At 57.9% G+C, this 21,705-nt stretch overlaps 7 protein-coding genes across 7 annotated transcripts; 2 read left to right on the top strand and 5 right to left on the bottom strand.

Moving 5' to 3' along the window:
- Positions 1-1,250: 1,250 nt before the first annotated feature.
- PHB2_2 (Prohibitin-2, subunit of the prohibitin complex (Phb1p-Phb2p)) lies at positions 1,251-2,761 on the bottom strand (the record flags this gene model as incomplete). The annotated part of the gene is made up of 2 exons (XM_066778410.1): positions 1,251-2,421; positions 2,550-2,761. 2 exons carry the CDS (start codon positions 2,759-2,761, stop codon positions 1,251-1,253), a joined length of 1,383 nt encoding a protein of 460 aa, XP_066630847.1.
- Positions 2,762-3,592: 831 nt separating this feature from the next.
- Positions 3,593-4,681, bottom strand: PHB2_1 (Prohibitin-2, subunit of the prohibitin complex (Phb1p-Phb2p); the record flags this gene model as incomplete). The annotated part of the gene is made up of 4 exons (XM_066778409.1): positions 3,593-3,910; positions 3,962-4,317; positions 4,384-4,452; positions 4,507-4,681. The coding sequence occupies 4 exons, from the start codon at positions 4,679-4,681 to the stop codon at positions 3,593-3,595; spliced, it is 918 nt and encodes a 305-aa protein (XP_066630846.1).
- Positions 4,682-5,228: 547 nt separating this feature from the next.
- On the bottom strand, positions 5,229-6,240 carry SLS55_006981 (uncharacterized protein; the record flags this gene model as incomplete). The annotated part of the gene is made up of 2 exons (XM_066778408.1): positions 5,229-5,998; positions 6,237-6,240. The coding sequence occupies 2 exons, from the start codon at positions 6,238-6,240 to the stop codon at positions 5,229-5,231; spliced, it is 774 nt and encodes a 257-aa protein (XP_066630845.1).
- An 828-nt stretch (positions 6,241-7,068) lies between these two features.
- SLS55_006980 (uncharacterized protein) lies at positions 7,069-7,698 on the bottom strand (the record flags this gene model as incomplete). Its single annotated transcript, XM_066778407.1, has 1 exon — positions 7,069-7,698. One exon carries the CDS (start codon positions 7,696-7,698, stop codon positions 7,069-7,071), a length of 630 nt encoding a protein of 209 aa, XP_066630844.1.
- Positions 7,699-9,198: 1,500 nt separating this feature from the next.
- SLS55_006979 (uncharacterized protein) lies at positions 9,199-13,072 on the top strand (the record flags this gene model as incomplete). The annotated part of the gene is made up of 5 exons (XM_066778406.1): positions 9,199-9,225; positions 9,278-9,327; positions 9,380-9,699; positions 9,755-11,653; positions 11,706-13,072. 5 exons carry the CDS (start codon positions 9,199-9,201, stop codon positions 13,070-13,072), a joined length of 3,663 nt encoding a protein of 1,220 aa, XP_066630843.1.
- Positions 13,073-14,692: 1,620 nt separating this feature from the next.
- Positions 14,693-15,851, bottom strand: SLS55_006978 (uncharacterized protein; the record flags this gene model as incomplete). Its single annotated transcript, XM_066778405.1, has 2 exons — positions 14,693-15,721; positions 15,783-15,851. 2 exons carry the CDS (start codon positions 15,849-15,851, stop codon positions 14,693-14,695), a joined length of 1,098 nt encoding a protein of 365 aa, XP_066630842.1.
- Positions 15,852-17,105: 1,254 nt separating this feature from the next.
- Positions 17,106-18,784, top strand: VPS62 (Vacuolar protein sorting-associated protein 62; the record flags this gene model as incomplete). The annotated part of the gene is made up of 2 exons (XM_066778404.1): positions 17,106-18,257; positions 18,317-18,784. The coding sequence occupies 2 exons, from the start codon at positions 17,106-17,108 to the stop codon at positions 18,782-18,784; spliced, it is 1,620 nt and encodes a 539-aa protein (XP_066630841.1).
- Between the last annotated feature and the right edge of the window lie 2,921 nt (positions 18,785-21,705).

The following is a 21,705-nucleotide window of genomic DNA, read 5'->3' as shown; positions in this document are numbered from 1 at the left end:
AACTAACTTTTGGCAATTTTTATGGGTGGGTTGAAAAGTTCTACCTGATCATCTTTTCAGGTCTCGTTTGCGGGAAACTGCGGCCGTTGGCTTTCCTTATAACAATCTACGGCGTCCCCTCTGTTGATGCACCTTAGTTTCGATCGAGCGGTACGGTACGGAATTTACGGTTCACCGACTCTGTCCTGAACGGAATCGCCCTCGGCGGACGACCGAATTTTCTTTCTGCCTGCTTCAAGACACTCGGCACCCCGGCGCCACACGATGCGAGTTGACCGATCCTCTTTCCCGTTGGCAATAACTGCTAGTAACTACAGAGTGATATGAGATTTTCCGCCTTATGACCTCGGTGCCCGCAGTGGATGTGATGACTCATGATTATACAGGCTCCGCTTCGCGATCCTGACACCCTCCTTAACCTCCATGTCTGCGTATCTGGAAAGCCCCAAATCTCGATTCGATTCAACCCCGCGTGACCGCCAATTTCCTTTCACCGTTCGATACGCCTTTGTCCCGACACACACCCACCCGCAGTTCCCGTGCCTACGCCCCGTTCACCGCTATCCGATTTCACGAGCACCTTACTCCATCACTCTGCGCCATCTCCAATACCTCGTCCCGCGACACTGCGCCTTCCGTACCCGGCTATCAGCTTACCTTCTGGTTCTGGTGGGTCTTCCCTGCAGTGCTGACGTTCCAGCAACTCTCCGTAGAACTCCGACTATGTAACCGTGGGAGTGCGCATCAAACGGTTTTATCGAACCTTTGGTTGCATTCTGGCGCCCTCGGGAATACCGAATCAAGTGTGCACATTTTGTGCCCACAGATGGAGAGCAGTCTGTTCATTACTCGGCTTCCGGGTGCGCGCACAGTCTGAAGTCAAGATGCACCCGGCTGTAGCCTGGCCTCTCAGCCAAACCTGAGCACGGGGAGCCCAAAAGCGGCTCTACCAAGCCAAAGGCGCGTAATTTTCTACGGCGCCGGCCTCTTGTCGATGCATGCAAGAAGGCCTGTTGCGTCCGTCTTTGGAATTTGCGTTCAGAATGTTCATTGTTTGCTTTCGTTAGCACCGACTGTTCAAAGGCCATTGCCCTTGCGCATGAGCCCAACCAAATGAGAGGGCATCAGACAACATCAGTAGAAAAAGAAGCAATGAAAGAAACGAGACTAAGCCTCGGCCTTTACTATCCAGCCCGCGATGGTGGTACCTGATCGTCCCACGAAAAGAGAATACCTCATCCCCCCCTCCCTCACCACTTCCACACCGCCAGCAACCGATCGTAAAAGCTGGTGCTGACCACCGTCCCACCTCCCTCTCCCTCTCCCTCGCCGCCGCACTGCACGTCGCTCCCGTAGTTCATGCTCTCGTGCTCCTCGAAGGCCGCCAACACGTCGAACGACCACTCCAGGTCTTCCTCCCCTCCTCCCTCGCCCCAATCCTCCGGTGCCGACGACGGTAGCCGCAACACCCGGGCGCCGGCGTGCATGCAGCTGGCGAGGATGGTGTACTCCCGATGACGGCGTCGGCGTTCGCCGCCGGCTGTTCCCGCGGCCGAGGGGGTGTTGGCGGCGGCGGTGGCGGCGGCGGCGGTGGTAGTACCGGTGATGTCCTTGAGCCGCCACACGCCGCCGCCGAGGTCGAGCTCGGCGAGGAGTCTCGGGCGGCGGGGAAAGGACGCGGGCGCGGGCAGGGCGAGCAGCCGGACGCGGTCGTCGTAGCTGCCGGTGAGGACGAGGAGCGGCTTTTGCCGCCGGGATTCTTCTCCTTCTCCTTCTCCTTCCTCCTCCGCATCGCTGCTGCTCGGTTCGGGCGGCGGCGGTGCTAGTGGGAGGATGGCGGTCACGCCGGCTTGGTGCGTCCTCCTGTCCTGCCATTGGACCGCGGGCGGCTCGTCCGCGACGGCGGACAGCAGTTGCTGCGCCGATGGCGGCGGTGGTGATGTCGCGGGTGCGGACGGGGGCAGGGGCAGCGCCAGCGACGCGAGCGTGCTGTCGTCGCCGCCGGAGAGGAGGCTGGTCCCGTCGGGCGTGAAGGCGACGAACCAGGCCTCGAGGGAGTGGGCGTGCAAGTACGCGGCCGTTGGCGTCGTGTCGCCGTCTTCGATGGGCTGCGCGCTGCTGCCGTTGGCAATGGTTGCTGCGGTGTCGCAGAGGTAGATGGAGCCTGAGGAGAGGGCGAGTGCAGCGAGCGAGGGGATGGACGGGTGCCAAGTGAAGTAGGTGATGAGTGAGGTGGTGGGGAAGATTTGAAGGACGGAGAGGGCATTGATTGAGAGGGTGGAGGCGGAGACTTGGTACAGGGCGAGGGAACCGGTGGAGGTGGCGGCACCGAGGAGTGGAGTGGTAGATGTGGATTCTGAGGTAAGAGCAAAGTGGATATCGAAGATGGCGAAGGGGGTGGACAGCGTGTCTTGGAGTGTTCTGCGAATATGTTAGGACGACTTCTCGAGTCAAAAGATATGTTATGATCAAAGTGGAGGTAACCCGCTTGAAGTAGTGATCGAGTGTGATGCAGTGATGTATTCGGTCGAGTTATGAGAGTAGCTTACAATTCGTTGCCCTCAAGTTTGAAAAGCAGCAGGCTGCCTGTCCTTTGCTGCGGCTGCCCGTCAATTTGTTCTGCGGTGGTGTTTTCTCCATCGTTATTCTTCTCGAGATAGTAGGTGCCAACGACGAAGAGCTCGGGGTGGCCGGGCACAAACTCTATGCAGCTCGGCGGGATGTCCAGAGTCAGAGAGCGGATAGATTTGATAGAAGCCATCTTCTCAGAACAAATGGTCAGCAGGGCCGACTTCGCTTCTGTTTGCCTGGAATATTGTGTTTGGAGGTTGTAGCGTTGGGTTGTAAGATTGGTTACGGAAGGCGGTTGCTGCTCGCTTCCTCAAATTTCTACTATTCCCTCAACAAGTTTAGCGGCTGTCGCTCGCTTGGTGCTTTGACGGTGTCTATTGCAACGACACTCCAACCCCGCTCAAAGTTGCACTTAGCCTTTTCGGTACCTTCTCAAAGCTCGTATTAGCTTCTCAAAGAAACACTGCAATGTCATATATGGACTATTTCTCTCTTCGTGTAGAAAGCGTTGCGGTTAACTTGCGTAAAGACACTTCTATATGCTCGATAGAGAAACAACCCGATTGCTGGCAGTAGCGTCATTTACAGTGAAAGGCCCAGGTATAGAATTACATGGAATGCAGATGTGTCCACCTCCTGATCATCATATTCTCGCATCCGGAAGTCAGCATGTCTTTCAGACGGACTGATCCTCGCACTTCTGAAACATACGTAGAAAGCTAACGGGCGATCACATATACACAAGTACAACGTACATATGGCTATCGTTTAATTAGTTGTATTTCATCGACATGCTCATGAATGAACAATGATGCATGAATATGATCACGTCATGCCATGAGCAATCGGTAAGAGCGGAATGGTCCCAGAAGCAGGGAAAGTTGAATGCCCACCATGAAAAAAACAACCGCTTCGACTTTAGTCCCTCGCAATAGAAATTCTTTTATACAATAGCCATGAAAGGAGATTATGCCGCGTATCACACCCCACTCCATTTTCTTTTCTTTTGAATTTCACGCATTTACTTCGACTCCGTACCGTTCTTGGTGACGTTCAGACCGAGACCAGCCGAGTCGAGGTAGACCTTGTTGGCACTGTTCTGCAGGATGCCGGCAACCGTCCTAGCGTTCTCGAACTCCCTGAGGTCGACGTAGCTGCGCGACTTCTTGATAGCATCACCAATGAGCTCAGCAGAGCGAGCCTCACCCTGGGCGCGGACAATGGCAGCCTGCTTCTCCTGGCGGGCCTTGTCAACGACGAAGGCAGCGCGCTGAGCCTCCTGCTGCGCGACCTGCTTGGCCTCAACGGCAGCGGTGAATTCGGGGGAGAAGGCAAGGTGCTACAGTGCGATCATTAGCATATGAGCATGCGACGACAATTGTATGCTTACCGTCAACGACACATCGTCCAGCATAATGTTGAACCGCGCCGCTCTCCGCACCAGGTTGTCTCTCACGAGCCTGCTGACATTCTCACGCTGGGTGATAAGCTGGCTAGCGTTGAACTGAGCAACAACGCTCTTGAGCACCTCGTTCACGATCGAAGGCAGCACGCGCTCGTCGTAGTCGGAACCCAGCGTGCGGTAAATCTGGGGCAGGGCGTCGACGCGGGGTCTCGACAGCACACGGCAGGTGATGTTGACCATCTGCAGGTCCTTGGTGCCGGTCAAAGAGGCGACGTTGCGCGGCTTTGCGCGGACGTCGTAGGTGATGGGCGTCTCGAACCACGGAATGCGGAAGTGGGTACCTGTGATGCGGCGGCGAACCGATCAGCGCCGTGGTAACATTGCTGGGTAGAGCTTCTTGTGTGTACCTTCGCTGTAGATCTCCTTGCTGACACCTCCTATCCTGGTATACTTGATCGCGCGGTGACCTCCGTCGACTGTGGGAAGGCGTCAGCTTCATGATGCAATGACCTTGTGCAAAGAGCACGCACCGTTGAACAGCGAGTTGTTGATGACCACAGCAGCACCACCCAGGGTGAGCAGCAGGCCCATGCCAGCGAAGGCGCCTTTGCCAGGGCCGCCGGGACCACCGAACCTGCGACCTTGCTGCTGTGCCTGCACCAGGCGGCGCTGCAGGTTGCGCCACGTCTCTTGCGGGTCGGCCATTGCGGAGCGGGTGGGGATGTGCGGAGTAGGACGGGTATGGACGAGTGCGGAGGAGCTGTCGACGACGGCGAGGGGCGGGCGGCGCAGAGGTGGACAGCGATTGGCAAGCAATGGCGGAGGGCGAATGGTGACGGCTGCGATGGAGTTCGTGAACGGCGGCCCGTGCTCCCGTTCCGTTCTTACTCTCGGAACAAAAAGTGGCCGGTCGCTGCTTCCTCACCCGACCACCATCCCCACAACAACTTCACCGGCGCTACATTCCCGGCGTGGTCTATGGAACCAATCATCTATACAGACTCGTGGGCTTAGCCATTATTCGTGTATTTGCAGGCAGTAACGACAGGTCTATAAACTAAGTATCGCAAAAACTGGCGTAATGCCCGCGTCACAATGATCATGATTCGTAGCGTCATCCGTACCAAAGGAAAAGAGGCCAAAAACAAATCAGCATCCCAATCTACAACAACCCTCGCGCCCATATTTACAAAAACTCCCGTCTACCTATCTACGTCGCCGCTTCCCATCACACGTCACCATCCCGGGACTCTTAGTTCTTAGGGATGTTGCAGGTCTGCAGGCACTGCTCCACGCCGAGCGCCACATTCGCCGGGATCTTCGCCTTGAAAGCCTCCAGGTCCGCGCCGTTCAGCTGCTCGGGAAAGCCGAGGGTAGCCTCGACGATGTCGCCGTTCAAGCCGAAGAAGTTCTGGGCAACCTGGCTGGTACCGGGGTCTTCGCTGTTGAGGGTCGCGACGAAGGTAGCATTATCGCACGTAGGGTTGAACTGGTAGTGGATGGAGCCGATGGGAAACACAGCGCCGGCGAGCCTGCCCAGCGAGCCCGCGACCTCGGCGTTTTGGCCCTCGGCCACGAGCCCGTTCTCGACGATGAAGCCGAAGTCGAGCTTGTCGCCCTCGACCAGCGTCAGGAACTCGGTCGCGCGCGGGTGCGTGTGCGGCGTGTTGAGCCCGCACGGCCCGAGGAAGCCGACGGTCGTCGAGATGCCCAGGTCGGTGAGGATGGGGAAATTGTTGATCTGCGCCGCCTTGAGCGCGCCGCCCTTGCCCTTGCCCGGGTCGACGTTGGCCGTGAAGTCGAAGGCGATGACTTTTTGCAGCTCGTCGGCCGGCAGCAGCTCTTTGCCCGCGCCGTCCTTGGTGAGCAGCAGCTTGAAGCGATCGATGGCTCTGGGCGCATCCTTGAGCCTCTCGATCAGGGCAGTGTTGTCAATCGTCGCAGCCGGGGCGGCGGCGGTGGATGTGGTCGCGGCGGCCCAGTTTGAGGCATCAGAGCCGTAGGGAAGGGCAGAGACGCCGACTGCGAGGGCAGCAAAGAGGATCCTGGAGATAGTGGAAGGCATTGTTGTTTGTATGTCTGGGTGGTGGGTTGCTCTTGATGAGATGTGCAGGTGCTGATTTAGAGAAAGACTCAAGGAGACAGAAAAGAGGAAATAAGGAGATAGAGGAAATAGACAAGATGTTTCGCTGTTCTGTTGCTGTGGATGATGGGAAGGACGGTTGGTGCGTCCCACCCCGCAGCTTTATATCACTTCTACTCATCTGTGCTTCTTACGTAGAAATCGTCCGGAGGAAGCGCCCTCGTGGTGGCAGCCACGATGCCCCGCACAAGCTGCAGCCTTTTCGGATGCTCCATGTTCCGGACAGGGTAAGTACGAGGCAACAGGAGCTAGTGCTATGCTGAGATTCACACTCAAAATCATAAGCTTATCCTGAGGGTTGGATATTGGCAGCGATCTGGCCAGAGGAGAGGACATAAGTGGTCAAGCGCGGGCGCCAGCAGTGTGGCACAGCTGCGCGGATGCTGGAGAGCGCGTGGCATGCGCCGCGCCACCAACCCCGGTTGACGTGGACGCAGTGCAGGACGCGAAGTCGAATATAGTTGAGGAGAGGCGCGGAGCAGGTTAGATGGCAGTCACAACCACAACCGGATAAGCGGGGCGCTCGCTCGATGATACATTGTAAGCAGGTCTAGAAATAGTACGAACCCTGTCCGAATTCCAAATTCGCCGTGACTGCCGGACCAGGACAAACGAGACTCGTTACCAACCACAAGCAAGCAAATCGCGGTGCTGAAAGGACGGAAATCTATGCGCTGTCGTTACGGTCGTGGGAAACATGGAACAAAGCCCTGCAGAAACGCCTGTTGTGCGCCAGTACTTGCGACGGCGTTGCGACCAGTCAGAGTAAGCGCCCAACTCGCAGGAATGCCTGGGTGCCTGGGAATAGGGTGTTTCTCGGATGCGCAGCTGCCGAAGCCAAGGTGCAATGCCGGCCGGCCGTGTGATTGGGCGCCAAATCGAGGCTGTGGTGGAGGCGGCTGAGCACAACCGCGAAACCCAACGCTCGAAACAACCTCTCCGACGACGTTCATGCCACCGAAGGCGGCCCGCTCGAGCCGGAATCCAATTCCATACGGTTTTCTTGCAGAACCCAAAAGGGTAGGGACTGCAACCCTTCTAGGTCGGGCGGCATCGACCCGCTGCTGCCGTGCTCCTCATCGTCTCCTTCGTCGACGTCTTCGAATATTAGCGACGATTTCTCCCGCCGGCCACCGTTCAGTTTGCGTCTCAACCGGCGCGCCCCAGAACCGGTGTCGTGGGCGCCAAGTCCGTCAAGATCGGCGTCGTCGGTATCGCTGCCAACGATCTGGCTGTGGGTGCGCTTGAATGGCCGAGCGCTCCAGCGACGTTTCTTGCGCTCCATCCGGCGTCGCAGCTCCTCGTCGGTGTTAATAGACTCGTCACAGTTGAGCTCTTCGAAACTTTCCGAGATGCCGGCATCATCGTAGGTGCGCCTGGCTAGGTCCTTTGCGCCGGATGCCTCCTCAAACCCGTCGGGACGAACGACTTCGGCACCGCTGTCATAGCCAATATCGTCCTCGGTGATCTCCTCAACGTCAAAATCGCCATCCTTGACAGTGATGACGGGCTTGTCTTCCCTCTGCGGCATGTCGCTCAGTAGTGAGTCTGAATCGTCCGCTGACGAATCGTCTTCCATTGCGGACGGGCTCGAGATGTCGGACGAGTTGGCCGAAGAGTTGTAGCTTTGCGCTGGAGGAAAGAAAAAATTGTAGGCGGGATCCTTTCGTCCAGCGCTTTCCTGGGGCGGCGAGGGTGCCGGACGCGGCGAGTTGACGTGTTGTTCGTACGGCGGTGGCGGGTCGTGGAGGTGTATGTAGTGGGATGCAGCCAAATATGGGCAATGCGTGGTTGGAGGGCTGGCTGGTGGGTTCAGTGGCGCATCGAACACCGGAGGATATCTCGGTCCCTCCATAATCTCCACCGCTCCGCTCACTGCTTGGCTTCTTTTCCGCAGCAATGACGTGTTTTACACTTCGACGGTCGAGCTACGCTGCGAGGCCCTTTTCCGATGTTGATTGGGAATCGCGATAGGACCATCTTCTCCAGGCAATGCGATGCGAACGGCTGCGCAGCTATGGCGATGACGGCAGAGCTTGAAGCAGAGTACGCCTCATGGACCGACAGGCAATGCGACGGCTCGTCTTATCGTAGGACGGCGGCGGCACCGAGCGTCAGGCAGCAGAGGCGTATTCCTCCCAGAACGAGGGGTAGAGGGGCACTAGAGGCAAGCCGTTTGTATGCGCGGGAGAGAACCGGTCAGAAGCAGCGGGCTCGGAGCGGATGAGAAGTGGCGCTGAGGTACGGGACTTCGTAGCTGACGGCGGGATAGCTGAATTGGCCGCTCTCGGTCGCAGGCCGGGACGGCGGAGCGGGTTGAGCAGGCAGAGGCTTCTCGTCTTTGCGCAGAGGGCGCAATGGCGGGGCGCTGCTTGTCTAAAGGGCTGGCGGGTCGGCAGCTGCTGAGGAACAGGGCTGGCCAGGCGGCGACAGGAGGAATTGGGGTATCACAGGCTGAACGGTGGCCAGATGCAGGCCGTGGTTGGCGTCTGCGCATGCATGACGAAGAGGTCCTGCCCGGAGCCATCAGAGGCCACGATCAGCACGCCGGGTTGCCCTCAACGCCATGTGGAAGCTGCCAGTGGATCTGCCGCGCAGCAGACGTCAGGGATGCCCCATGCCTGGTCAATGGGTGATCGCTTTTATTTTTTGGCGGGGCTGCGTCGTCAAGGCGCCGCAGCGGCGAGCTTGCACGTGCGGGGCTGCCGGCGCTGCGATGCCGTCACGCGAGGCTCAATGACTCGACCGCGCCTCAGGCCGCAACTTCCGCTGGGCACGGCACGTGTGTCTTGCGCGGCGGCGTCCTCGACCTCCGCGGGCCTTGGCACCTAGGGCTGGCCGGGAAAACGTCGGCGGCGCTGCATCGTAGGTACTGGACACTTCACCGTCCACGGCAGGCACGCATTTGTGTTCTGGCGAAGCTCAAGCTGGCCGGGTGCCGAACCTCAACGCCAGCTCTCCTTTCCGTCTCCCGCCCCCGCCGTCGCTCTCTACCCTTCGCCGGCTGCCTTCGAATTGGTTGGCCCTGCGCGACTTCCTTAGCATTGCGTGAAGCTGCGGCTTCTCCCTGAACGCCATCATGTCCACTCCGAACATGCTTACCAAAGTACGCTGTGCGCCGCATTCGCCCGCCAGCAGCTGTGCTGACCATCTTGCAGTTCGAGTCCAAGTCGTCCAGGGCGAAGGGCATTGCCTTCCACCCTAAGCGGTGCGCTTTGCAACACCGTGCCGTCGTCCCGCTCCCCACTGACACCTGGCAGGCCATGGATCCTCGTCTCCCTGCATTCGTCCACAATCCAGCTCTGGGACTACCGCATGGGCACCCTCATCGACCGCTTCGAGGAGCACGATGGCCCTGTGCGTGGTATCGACTTCCACAAGACCCAGCCCCTCTTCGTCTCAGGAGGAGACGACTACAAAATCAAGGTGTGGTCGTATCAGACGCGCCGCTGCCTGTTCACCCTCAACGGCCACTTGGACTATGTGCGCACCGTCTTCTTCCACCATGAGCTCCCGTGGATCCTGTCCTCCTCCGATGACCAGACCATCAGGATATGGAACTGGCAGAACCGCTCTCTCAGTACGTCGCCATTGCGCTCGAGACACGTAATTGTGAGACTGACAAAGCCCTCCAGTCTGCACCATGACCGGCCACAACCACTACACAATGTGCGCGCAGTTCCATCCCAAGGACGATCTCGTCGTCTCCGCCTCGCTCGACCAGTCCGTCCGCGTCTGGGACATCTCCGGCCTCCGCAAGAAGCACTCCGCGCCCACCTCGATGACCTTCGAAGACCAGATGGCACGCGCCAATGCGAACCAGGCGGACATGTTTGGCAACACTGATGCCGTTGTGAAGTTTGTGCTGGAGGGTCACGACCGTGGCGTCAACTGGGTTTCGTTCCACCCCACGCTTCCGTTGATCGTCTCCGCGGGCGATGACAGGCTGGTCAAGCTGTGGAGGATGAGCGAAACCAAGGCTTGGGAGGTGGACACCTGCAGAGGCCATTTCCAGAACGTGTCTGCCTGCTTGTTCCACCCGCACCAGGACCTCATTCTTTCCGTCGGCGAGGACAAGTCCATTCGGGTCTGGGATCTGAACAAGCGCACGTCTGTGCAGTCTTTCAAGAGGGAGAACGATCGCTTCTGGGTCATTGCCGCCCACCCGGAGATCAACCTGTTCGCTGCTGGCCACGACAATGGTGTGATGGTGTTCAAGCTTGAGCGTGAAAGGCCTGCTTCTGCCGTCTACCAGAACCAGCTTTTCTACATCACCAAGGAGAAGCACGTGCGCTCCTACGATTTCACGAAGAACCTCGAGTCGCCGTCTATGCTCTCGCTGAAGAAGCTGGGCAGCCCATGGGTCCCTCCGAGAACGCTGTCCTACAACCCCGCCGAGCGCGCAATTCTAGTTACTTCGCCCGCCGATGGAGGTTGTTATGAGCTCATCAGCTTGCCCCGTGATGCTAGCGGTGCCGTTGAGCCAACGGATACCAAGCGCGGATCCGGCAACTCTGCGGTTTTCGTCGCCCGCAACAGATTTGCCGTGTTCAACCAGGCCAACCAGCAGATCGACATCAAGGATCTGGCCAACTCGACGACTAAGACGATCAAGCCGCCCCACGGAACTACGGACATCTACTTTGGCGGTACCGGGTGCCTGCTCCTAATCACTCCCACTTCCGTGGTCCTCTACGACATTCAGCAGAAGAAGCACCTCGCCGAACTCGCTGTCAATGGTGTGAAGTACGTCATTTGGTCCAACGATGGCCTTCATGCTGCGCTCCTGAGCAAACACAATGTCACGATTGTCACGAAGAGCCTCGAGCAGGTCAGCACTTTGCACGAGACTATTCGGATTAAGAGCGCCACGTGGGATGATGCCGGCGTCCTTCTCTACTCCACCTTGAACCACATCAAGTACACGCTCATGAACGGTGACAACGGCATTGTCCGTACCTTGGAGCATACGGTTTACCTCGTTAGAGTCAAGGGGCGCAACGTCTACTGCTTGGACCGCTCTGCCAAGCCCAAGATCCTCCAGATTGACCCGACCGAATACCGCTTCAAGCTCGCTTTGATTAAGCGCAACTATGATGAGATGCTCAACATCATCAAGACCTCCAGCCTCGTCGGCCAAAGCATTATCGCTTACCTGCAGAAGAAGGGCTACCCGGAGATTGCGCTTCAGTTCGTCCAGGACCCTCAGACTAGGTTCGAGCTCGCGATCGAGTGCGGCAACCTCGATGTCGCGGTCGAGATGGCCAAACAGCTTGACAGACCCAAGCTGTGGACCCGTCTCAGCGCTGAGGCTCTCGCTCACGGAAACCACAAAGTCGTCGAGATGACCTACCAAAAGCTGCGCACATTTGACAAGCTCTCGTTCTTGTACCTTTCCACGGGTGACAGGGAGAAGCTCACCCGCATGGCCAAGATCGCGGAGCACCGTGGTGATATGACTTCTCGATTCCAGAACGCGATCTACCTTGGCGACGTCGAGAGCCGGATTGAGATGTTCAAGGAGATCGACCAATGTGGGTACCCCTCGGGTGAGATTTGTATTTGATGAGACTGATTGCATTTTAGACCCCCTGGCGTACATGCTGGCTAAGTCGAATGGCTTGGAGGAAGAATGCCAGAATATTCTCGAGGCGAGCGGTTTGACTGAGGATCAAATCTCTGTTCCGGAGATCGGCCAGCCGCTGGCTCCTCCTAAGCCTGTCGTTCCTACTTATACCGCCAACTGGCCTGTTAAGAGCTCCGGCGCTTCTGTCTTCGAGAAGGCATTGATGGGTGAGGAGCTGGACGCGGACGAATTGGCGCCAGCCACCAACGGCTACGGTGACGAGGATCTCATCGAGACCGAAGATGCTCAACGCGATGGCGGGTTTGAGGATGCTGAGGAAGATGAAGACGCGGCTGGTTGGGATATGGGAGGCGACGATGACATCGAGGTCGAGGATGACTTTGTCAACGTGGAAAGTGTTGAGGCTGGTGCTGGCAGCAGCGAGGCCGATATGTGGACAAGGAATTCCCCCATTGCGGCTGACCACGTTGCCGGTGGCTCGTTCGAGAGCGCAATGCAGCTTCTCAACAGGCAAGTCGGCGCTGTCAACTTCAGGCCGATCGAGTGGAGATTCCAGGAGATCTACCAGGCCTCGAGGACGTTCTTGCCTGCAAGTGTGGGCCTGCCTCCGCTTGTGAACTACGTTCGGAGGACAATCGACGAGACCGACTCCAGAAAGGTCCTCCCCATTATTCCCCGGGACCTGGAATCCATCACTGCTACGGAGTTTGCTGCTGGCAAGAACGCGATGCGCACCAACAAGCTGGAAGACGGCGTCGAGACCTGGAAGAAGATCCTGCACTTGATGCTGCTCAATGCTGTGACCACTCAGGCTGAAGTTGCAGAGGCCAAGAAACTCATCGCAACTGCGGGCCAGTACACACTAGCCATGAGCATCGAGCTCGAGCGCCGGCGTCTGACCAACAACAGCCAGGACATTTCGGCTCTCGATGAAGAGACAAGAAAACGTGCGTTTGAGCTGGCCGCTTACTTCACCGTACCGGAGCTCGAGCCGGCCCACAAGGCATTGGCTCTCTTCGCCGCGATGAACTTCTCCCACAAGAACAGGCAGCACAACAGCGCATTATCCTTCGCCAACACCCTGCTGGACCGCGGGTCGACGAACGCCAAGTTCAAGGAGAGCGCACGTAAGATCAAGACGGTCTGCGAGCGCAACCCCAACGACGCGGTCGAGATCGACTTCGACACGTTCGCCGACTTCGAGATCTGTGCGGCTAGCTACACGCCTATTTACACGGGCTCTCCTAGCGTCGCATGCCAGTACTGCGGCGTCAAGTACCAGGCCAAGTTCAAGGGCACCGTTTGCAAGGTCTGCGAGGTGTGTCAGCTCGGTGCGCCGGCGAGCGGCTTGAGGCTGTGCTTGTGAAGTGGGTGGGAGATGTGAGCCATGGCTGGTACAAAAAGAGTGTTAATGCAGATGGGATATGATGGGGAGGGGGGTTTCTAAAGGATTGAGCGGGCGACGGTCTTGAAATGACGCAATGACTCTGAAGGCGCTGCACACGTGTTTGCGTGCGGGTGTTGGAGCCGTACTTCGTGCGTGCGCTGTGTAGGGGGAAGTGGGGAGGGTCTTTTATCTTCGTGCGGTAGAAAAAGATAGGATTCTTCCTTTTTTATCTTTCAACTTGTTTGCTTTTCCCCTGCTCTTGCATGCAGCGTACGAGACACAAAATTTAGGATTGCTGTGCTATTGAAGATGAACATGATGATGCTGCAAGCTTGACTGCCCCATCTCTCTCTCTCCGATGAAGCGGCGCTTTTGTCCCGTCTAATGACAACTACCTGGTGAAAAGGCGGATTTCGGACGGTTCAGACGAACCCGGGTCTTTGTGGCCTACGTCTTCTGCAACGACACATGGGCCCCATTGGAAATGGCAAGACCGTGGGCTGGGTGAAGTGTACTTACTGCTACAATCGCACACCCAGGCTGCAACGCTGCAACCCATGTTTCCCACGAAGCATCCCGCTCGATAACACAGAGTCTAGAAGGTGACTTTTTCACCAGGTAAAGGTTTACAGACCTATGGCTCAACCTCGATCGCCTCCGCGCACAACGCGTGTACCCTTATCTTTAGATAAACTGTATTTGGATTTGTGGGTACATGCCCTCTCTCGAGACTTGAAGTGGCGAAATTGATGCGAGGGTTTGGGAAGCGCTAGCCCTCACTGACTGGTTAAATGGAGCATCAAGCGACCACTGTTTTCCACCGCTGATCAACAACATAGGGAACAGGCCATGATATGGCATGGTCAGAGAGAAAGTCGCAATATTTGTTTACCTACTACGAAGCCATTTGCAAACCGCCTCTCGTCGATTGCAACGCCCTCGCCAGCCAAATTTCAGCAAGTACGGCCCACCAATTAACACCCTTGCCATTGATTCTGGGGAGCATTCCGTATCGAAACGCATGATCGAATTGCCCAGAACTCCACGCATCATATCTCATGCTTGTCCGAAATGCACATACCCCGTCTAGAGACAGACCCAGAGTTCGCTCCGAGAAAATCCCAAAGAATGCTCCGTGGTGGTCGTTATCTCACGCAATGTGCCGAGAGATGAGTCGGGGAGCGTAGGGGATGTGTTCTTCGTGGTGGTGGTGGTGGTGGTACGAAGCTCCATGATGGGGGTAGCCGGCCTGAGAGCGGACGCTGTCGTCGGTAGAGCAGCTGGAAGAGTAATCGTCGTCGGAGTGAGGGTGGTCGTCGATATTGCGGATGCACATCAGAGCGGCGATGACTATGATGAAGGCTCTGAGGCACGACGGCTCGGGCATGGTGTTGGTATGGTGGGTGGGTGTGAGAGAAGGCGGTTGAGTGTGGGTGAGGTTTAGGTGAGGGCTTTCTGCTCCGTCGTCTTATCATCAGCCCTGAGGAAAGGCTAAGGTGGGGAGCTGGATGCAGAAGTGTTGGCTTACCGCGTACGGAAACCGAGAATCGCCAGTGCTCATAGGAGGTGTGTCACTTGTAGGTGTAGTGATGAAGAGGTTCAGGTCCCGTCATCGCCCGGGTCAAGCTCGTCCCAGGTAGCGGGTGTTGCTCTTTCCGCACTTGGACCGGCGGCGCCAGGTAGCTCATTCCTTAACGGGCTGATGTCCTGTAGCGCACGTGCTGCTTTTGCGCGGGAAGGCGAGCCCCGCCTGGCGCCTCCACGACGTGCGCGCTTGCTTGGAGACCGATCTTGAGCTGGAGATGGTTTCCGCTTGGGGCTGTGTCGTGGACTTCTGGGGCTTGGTGGATCGCTTCCATCTTCCGTGATGAAGGTGAAGTCGCCAACGCGAGGCGGGCTCGGGGATGTCACAAAAACTCGCTGGCCTTGGGTGCCGTCGTCCTCTCCGGGCTTCATGTTGTTTCCGCGGCTTGTATACGCCGTCGGTTTGACCTTGTCTTTCTCGCCGAGCCGGGTTTTGATAGCACTTAGCTTCTCGAGGAAACTTGCTTGACGCCTCTGTGCGCGTGTCGCGAACTCTGGGACTGGGAATTTGACAACCTCTATGTTGTCTGCATTCTCGATGGGTGCAAAAGGGTGGGTGCCGGGAGCAGGCTGGGGTTGCGGCACCCTGCTCGGACCGGTCCTTGGTCTCAGTTTTGCCGTAGTAGCGACAAGGCGTGCTGAACTGGCTCCAAGTAGGTCAAATGTGCCAAGCTTGCGCAGCGGCTCGATGGCTCGGTCTTCGCAGTCTTCTGGCGGAGACGCTCTCGTGAAGAGAAGGTCGGTGCCGATGGTCGATGCCCATTGGCAGCTGTATATGTGGCCCTGGTAGGATACAATGGGATTATCATCGTGGAGCCCCACTATCTGAATGCGATCGGGCTGTCCAGGCTCGGGCGACGACGCCTTGGGCGGGGTGGCGGTTCCTTCGGCCGCATCGTCTTGCTGAGAGGGCTGCTGCCCGTCCTTTCCCCCGTCCTTGTCTGTCTCCTCGGCAGCGAAAATGTCGTGCTCCAAGCGGACGTAGCCCTTCTTGGATTGCATGGGCATGATGCGGGAGGTGAGATCGAGCGTCACGAAGAAATCCTACAGTAGACATGTTAGGGGCTGATTCGGTGATGCCGTGTGGATTTTTCTGGATGCAGACCTGGGTCTCGGTCGTGCTATATTCGTACTCCCACTCATCCGAGTCGGCGCCATTCTGCGCGGTCGCCATGGCGAGTGTCGTGGTTGTATGGCCGGGTTGTGGGCGGATGGGCGAGCAAGGCAAGCGGTGGGATTGCGGCTGTCACTCATCATGTGCAGTGTCACGGCGGGAGGCAGCGCGGTCGGAAAATTTACAACGCGAGGCGTTAACGCGCCGATGCACCTTGGCCGCGTATGGGGCGCGGAACTGCTTGTCGAGGCGCGATACTCGAGGCTACCAGGCCGTTAGCAACGGCAGCTCGCGACGGGCACGCGCTGGGCTGGGCGGGTTCAGAGCCGCGTGGAGGGTGGAGCGGGACGCGTGTGGTGGTTGCAAGTCGCGACAAGCTACGAGCAAGCGGCGCCGATCGGTGGCTTAAGCGGAGGCAGAGGGCGGGCCAGAGCCGCACGCCGCCGTGACGTAGCACGGGGAGTAGCGTAGGGCTGATCCGTCCCATCCGCGCGCCGACAACCCCTCCCAGCCCTCCAGCCCTCCCAGCCGGCGCTGCGCTGCGGATGCTCGCGGCTGTCGTCCCATCCTCCGCGGCCCTTCGCCCCGCATTACTGCCTATCGACCGTCCACTCCTGCGATAAGCAGCGACCGCGTCCAGCCCGAGCCAGCGCTGGCTGATGCGTCATCCTGCCATTCGCCTCCCTGTCCGCCATCCCGCGTGCCCGCCTCTCCCCTCGGCCCTGAGTCCCGCCATCACGTTAAGCCCGCCGCGCTCACCTCACACCTCGGCGGCCCACTCACACTGCGGCGCGCTGGCCATGCTTGCTGCCGATCATCCGAAGCTTCCATAAGCATCACAACCGGTTCCACCGGCTTTCGTTCGACCCAGACCCGAGCTGGCAACCGTCGTCCGGCATCCTCGGACGCCCGAGCAGCATCACGCCAAGCCGGACGCGCACTCGCGCTCTGACCTCGCACCAGTAAAACAGCCCATCGTCACTGGCACAATTGCTCCAGAAACGGCTAACATTCCTCTTAGTGTCCGTGCTATCAAATCATGCCGGCCAGGCACCGCTCGTACTTCAGCATGCCTTGCCGCATGCCCTCCCCGTCGTTCCTCACTCTCCCGCCGCCCTCCACTCGTTCAGCCCCCAGTCGGTAGCCAGCCCTACCGCGCCTTTTGTCGATATCCCCACGCCTCTGGTAGACGTTCCGCAACAGCGTTGCCATTCTTCCCCGCAAGACACACAACCCTCCGCACCTGAAGCTTGCGATCCTCCCGGATTATCACCTGCGAGCGGCAAGGAGCTCGTAGACACCACCGAGGCACAAATGAAGAGGGCCAAACGCATTTCCGTTGTGCTTGCCTCGACCTTTCTCAGTCTCTTCTCAGTCTCTCAGTTGTACCAACAAACCCATCACCAAGCTGGAGCCGAAGGATTGGAGGAAGCCGAATGGATTGCCAGCTCGCGGTCGTGGATCGAGAGGAAAACATGCCAGTGGTTTGGCTTCTGCGGCATAACGCATCTGAACCGCTCCAACTGGGTGAACAAATCCCACAGGAAAGCCGGTGGTGCAGCTCAGGCAGCTCTCACCGATGACCATATCCTTGACTTCAGCGAATTTTGGACCAGCGGCAAGTCGAGGCCAGAGGATTGGTCTGACGACGAGCGCGCTCTCCGCGAAATACCTAAATACGTACTGGATCATGCCCCGTTGATGCACCTATTCTCTGGTGAAAAGTTCTGGCCGTGTGACATCGCCGACCATCTCATTCATACAACCCCGCATCTCAATTACACTCCGATCCAAGCCAGGTCGGATCACCCCAACCTTACCGATCTCGACGAGCTCAATGAGTTCGGCTACTCTGTTTACCTCCAGAGCGACGATAACGTGGAGGAACGCCCGGCATGGCTTGGCGGAGAATCCAACGTTCCTACAAAACCAGATGGGAATTACGATGACGATGACTGGGAAAACCACCCGGAAGGGGATGGAGACCTGCCAGATGATTATGACGTATGGTATGAAGCTGGCATTGGTGACATCAAGGAGAAGGGCGGTGAGCGTCCTGATCCAACGGCTTCTGTTGACGCTACTCCTACGGACACGCCTGAGGGAGAAGAGGTCGTTTACGAGGATGGATCCGGAGTACCGACTGATCGTGAGCCTCGCATGGTCCGACGCACGCTGGACTGGACTGCAGGGAAGAAGCACGGCAGCCCTGGTGGGCGCAGCGATGCTCCGGCTGTATTGGTCGTGATCGACAAAGGCGACGGTGTCGTCGATGCGTTCTGGTTCTTCTTTTACAGCTACAATCTTGGCAACGTTGTACTTAACGTACGCTTCGGTAATCACGTCGGTGATTGGGAGCACACTGTTGTCCGTTTCCATCATGGAAAGCCTAAGGCAGTATTCTTTAGTGAGCATAGCTTTGGCGAGGCGTACGCTTGGGATGCAGTGGAGAAGATTGGTAAAAGGGTAAGTCACTTACTGTTGTCTGTTTTCCAAATGAGCCACGGGGGCTAACCATTCAGCAGCCTGTCGGCTACATTGCAACTGGTACTCATGCCATGTACGCCACTCCGGGAACTCACTCGTACATCCTTCCCTGGGGTCTTCTGCACGACATCACCGATCGTGGTCCACTTTGGGATCCGGCGCTGAACGTCCACAGCTACACTTACGACTACCAGAATGACACGCTTAGGTCATCGACGAAGACGCCGCACGCGCCGGTCGAATGGTTCTACTTTGTCGGTCATTGGGGTGACAAGTTCTACCCCTTGTCAGACCCGCGACAATACCGGTTTGCTGGCCAGTATCACTACGTCAATGGACCGTATGGACCGAGATTCAAGAACTTGGGCCGGAAGAAGGTTTGTCAGGGCAATGGGGATTGCATTATCAAACAATTCGTCGGCGGAACGAGGGCTAAGAGGTGGACGGGAGCTGGCGAGGGGGAAGAGATAAGCGCTGAAGACATTGCCCGGCTTGGCTTGGAATAAGCGCCGGCTCCTGGATGACAGCGAGGAAGGGGGGAAAGAAATTAAAAGAGAGGGCCCCGTTTCTGTGAAGGGAAGGAAGTAAGATGAGATGATGACGGTTACGAAATACGCATTTTTGTCGTTCTCTGCGCAGATACCACAGACACTCCTTTGCAGATTTTTAGGGGTGTTGTCTTTCGGGATGGTCGGAGTTTGGGTAAGCGAGGTTTGGATCACATTTTGTTACCTTTGGAAATCTCTGCTCGCGGAGATGGGAAATATGATACCGTTAACGGGATGCCGTCCATTGGACGGGATCTGGCGCTACGAGAGAGCGGATGGTACTTACCCTCCCTTCCCTACATCACGCGAGCACTTTTCGAACATTTACGAGACCTAGAGGCCAATAAGATTCTACAAATATATTACTGTAGCCACGATACCCCCGAGATACTGATATACAAACTAGAGCGCGATTGCTGTAAAGGGAGAGAGCACCTCATCCGCACATGCCAGAAGTTCTCAGTGTAAGCTTGCATCCGTTAGCGCGTCGCGGGACGATGAGATATAAGACTACTGCAGAGTGGAGGTTAGAACAAGATGGCGCGGTAAAAGGATTTGGTTAGCGTACCGGTGCAGTCATCCACGGTAGCGAATACCAAGCGGTGGAAGTGGTACCGCACCGTCTCTGACATGCTTGCCTACCTTGGTTCGGCTATTACCGTGCGAGGAGAAGTCATGTTGTGTATGTAGCACATCGCGTCCATGTGCGGGGAAGTGGGCTAAAGCACGCGAGCGATCAAGATGTTAGCCTCGTGGTGGCCTTCTCTTTCGTCTGTTTCGAAGCTCCTTGCCGCACAGCGAGCAGAGGCGACCGAGAACACGCACTCGCAGAAAGATTTCCTCCCGTCTTCTCTCCCGCTTGGCTGACGCAAAGAGCTTGACACTTGATGGTTGATGTTGCGATGTCGCTCGGGAAGAAGTGCGGGCGACAAACAGGGCATTGTCTCAACACGGGATGATGTCAGTCTGTCTTCCCTCTTTGCTGCTTCTGAGGTCAACAGGCGCCGGGAGATAGGCCTCTGCTCTTGCCGCATTTGCATGACTAGCTGCGAGAATGACGGCCTCCGTTAACTCCCGAGCGCCGCGGAGGAGCAGAAGTATTGCCGGGGAAGCTAGCAACAAGAGGTCATGGCTTGATAAGGATGTTCTTGCGTTCAGTCTAGAGACAGAGGGAGAACTCGGACGGTTACACGGTATATGCAGGCAGCTACTTCGACACGTGCTTATGTCTGTGATTTCCAACACCCTGGATTCTAGAAGCGGGCGATGCAATCATGACCCGGAAAGGCGCAAGCAATGAGTCAGCTAAGCGCAGCTTGCATTGCATATCGCGGGAAGGCAATTGCGTGAGCGAGGTGCAGTAGCCCCGGCTTGTCTCCGAGAAAGCTTCGAAGGAAGGGGGCGAGCAGCGATGCGTAATCTGAAGCAGGGCTGGGCGGCAGGATGACAGGGCGAGACCGTGCCGCCGACTTAGGTAATTGATAGAGGCGGGTAGACGCAGCGGGAGGCCAGCGCGAAGCCGCACTGACGGCGGATGTGCCATCCGGACTTAGTGGTGCTGCCATGTCTGTATTTTTCGGCGCCGCAGCTTGCGCCTGGCCACGCTTGTCGTTTTTGCGCCGCTCACGAGGCCACCAAGCTCCACCGACCGACGGTGCGGCGGCGACGGCGGGCGTTGAGCAGCGGTAAGGCGGGCTGTCCGTTTTCGGCCGACAATCACTGAGGCACGGAGGGAGGACGGCAAAGCTTCGATGGCAAGGCAGGAGCACGCGACACTGGCTGCGCGAGACCGTTTCGAAACAGTTGTGCCGGCAGGCATGACCCCCTTGCGTACGTCTGTAGAGTGCGTAGGCCCTGGAGGCAGCAGGCCATCATGCTGAGCCCATCAGCCCTATTGGGACGACTCAAGCGCAATGGCCGCCGGGGTTCAGGCCGCGGGCGCGCGTGCCTCTTGCTTGCTGTTTTTCTCCGGTGCTATGTGGTCGTGAAAGATTCGCCCGCTCACACCACGGCACCCGTGTCATTTTCGTGGAACGCGGCAGTGGGGCGGTCTCGCGGTGTTCTAAGTAAGGGATGTTGCGGTGGGGTCGGGGAGTCGCCGCATGGGAGCAAAAACGGAAAGCCCCTGGGAGCGACTGCGGGCACGCTGGAGGCGATGCGCGCTGGAATGCGGGGTAGACTTGCGATAGGGCGGAGGGAGCTGCTGCAGCAGCGCGCGCCAGTCGCCAGTCGTGTCCTTGGGGCGTGGTGGTGCTGGGGCGCCCGTGGCCGGCGGGCAGGCGGCTGGCCGCGAACAGCTCGAGCAGAGGTACGTACCGCTGGAGGGAGAGTCATAGCTACAGCTACCTAGTGGTCGGCGGCGAGGTCGGAGTGATGGTTGATCGGGCCGTCGTGGGATTGCGCACGTCCGAGCCAGGCAGTTGGGCGCAGCTCGGCCTTATCGTCATCATTATCCATTATCGCGGCGCCGTGCTAGGGAGGCCAGCGACACGTCGAGCTAGCTGCATATCACCCTCACCCTCCCGCCGCCGCCGCCTGCTTTCTCAACCTCCCAGTGACCCTGTGCGTCCCGCCTGCCCTGCGACGAAACGCGACCCTGACCACCGCCCCTCTGCTCTCCCAGCGCACCGCGCGCGCGTCCTTTGTCCCACCAAGATCGACGCCTCATCCCGCCGGACCTAGCGTCGCTAGCGCGGAGCTGTGCAGCAGGCAAGCTACACCCAGGTCACCGGATACGCCCTCTCACCATCCTCTCGCGACCAACGCAATCCCAGTCGACCGACTGCTTGTCTCTGCCCACTGCAGCCGCACCTGTGTCCGCATTGGGCCCGGAGGCCCCTCAGCCTTACTCATCTATTGCTCATCTGTACTAAACCCTG

This window comes from Diplodia seriata, assembly GCF_021436955.1.
Source record: "Diplodia seriata strain FDS-637 chromosome Unknown scaffold_7, whole genome shotgun sequence".
In the NCBI taxonomy this organism is placed as follows: domain Eukaryota; kingdom Fungi; phylum Ascomycota; class Dothideomycetes; order Botryosphaeriales; family Botryosphaeriaceae; genus Diplodia; species Diplodia seriata.
This window is presented reverse-complemented; position numbering and strand designations above follow the sequence as displayed.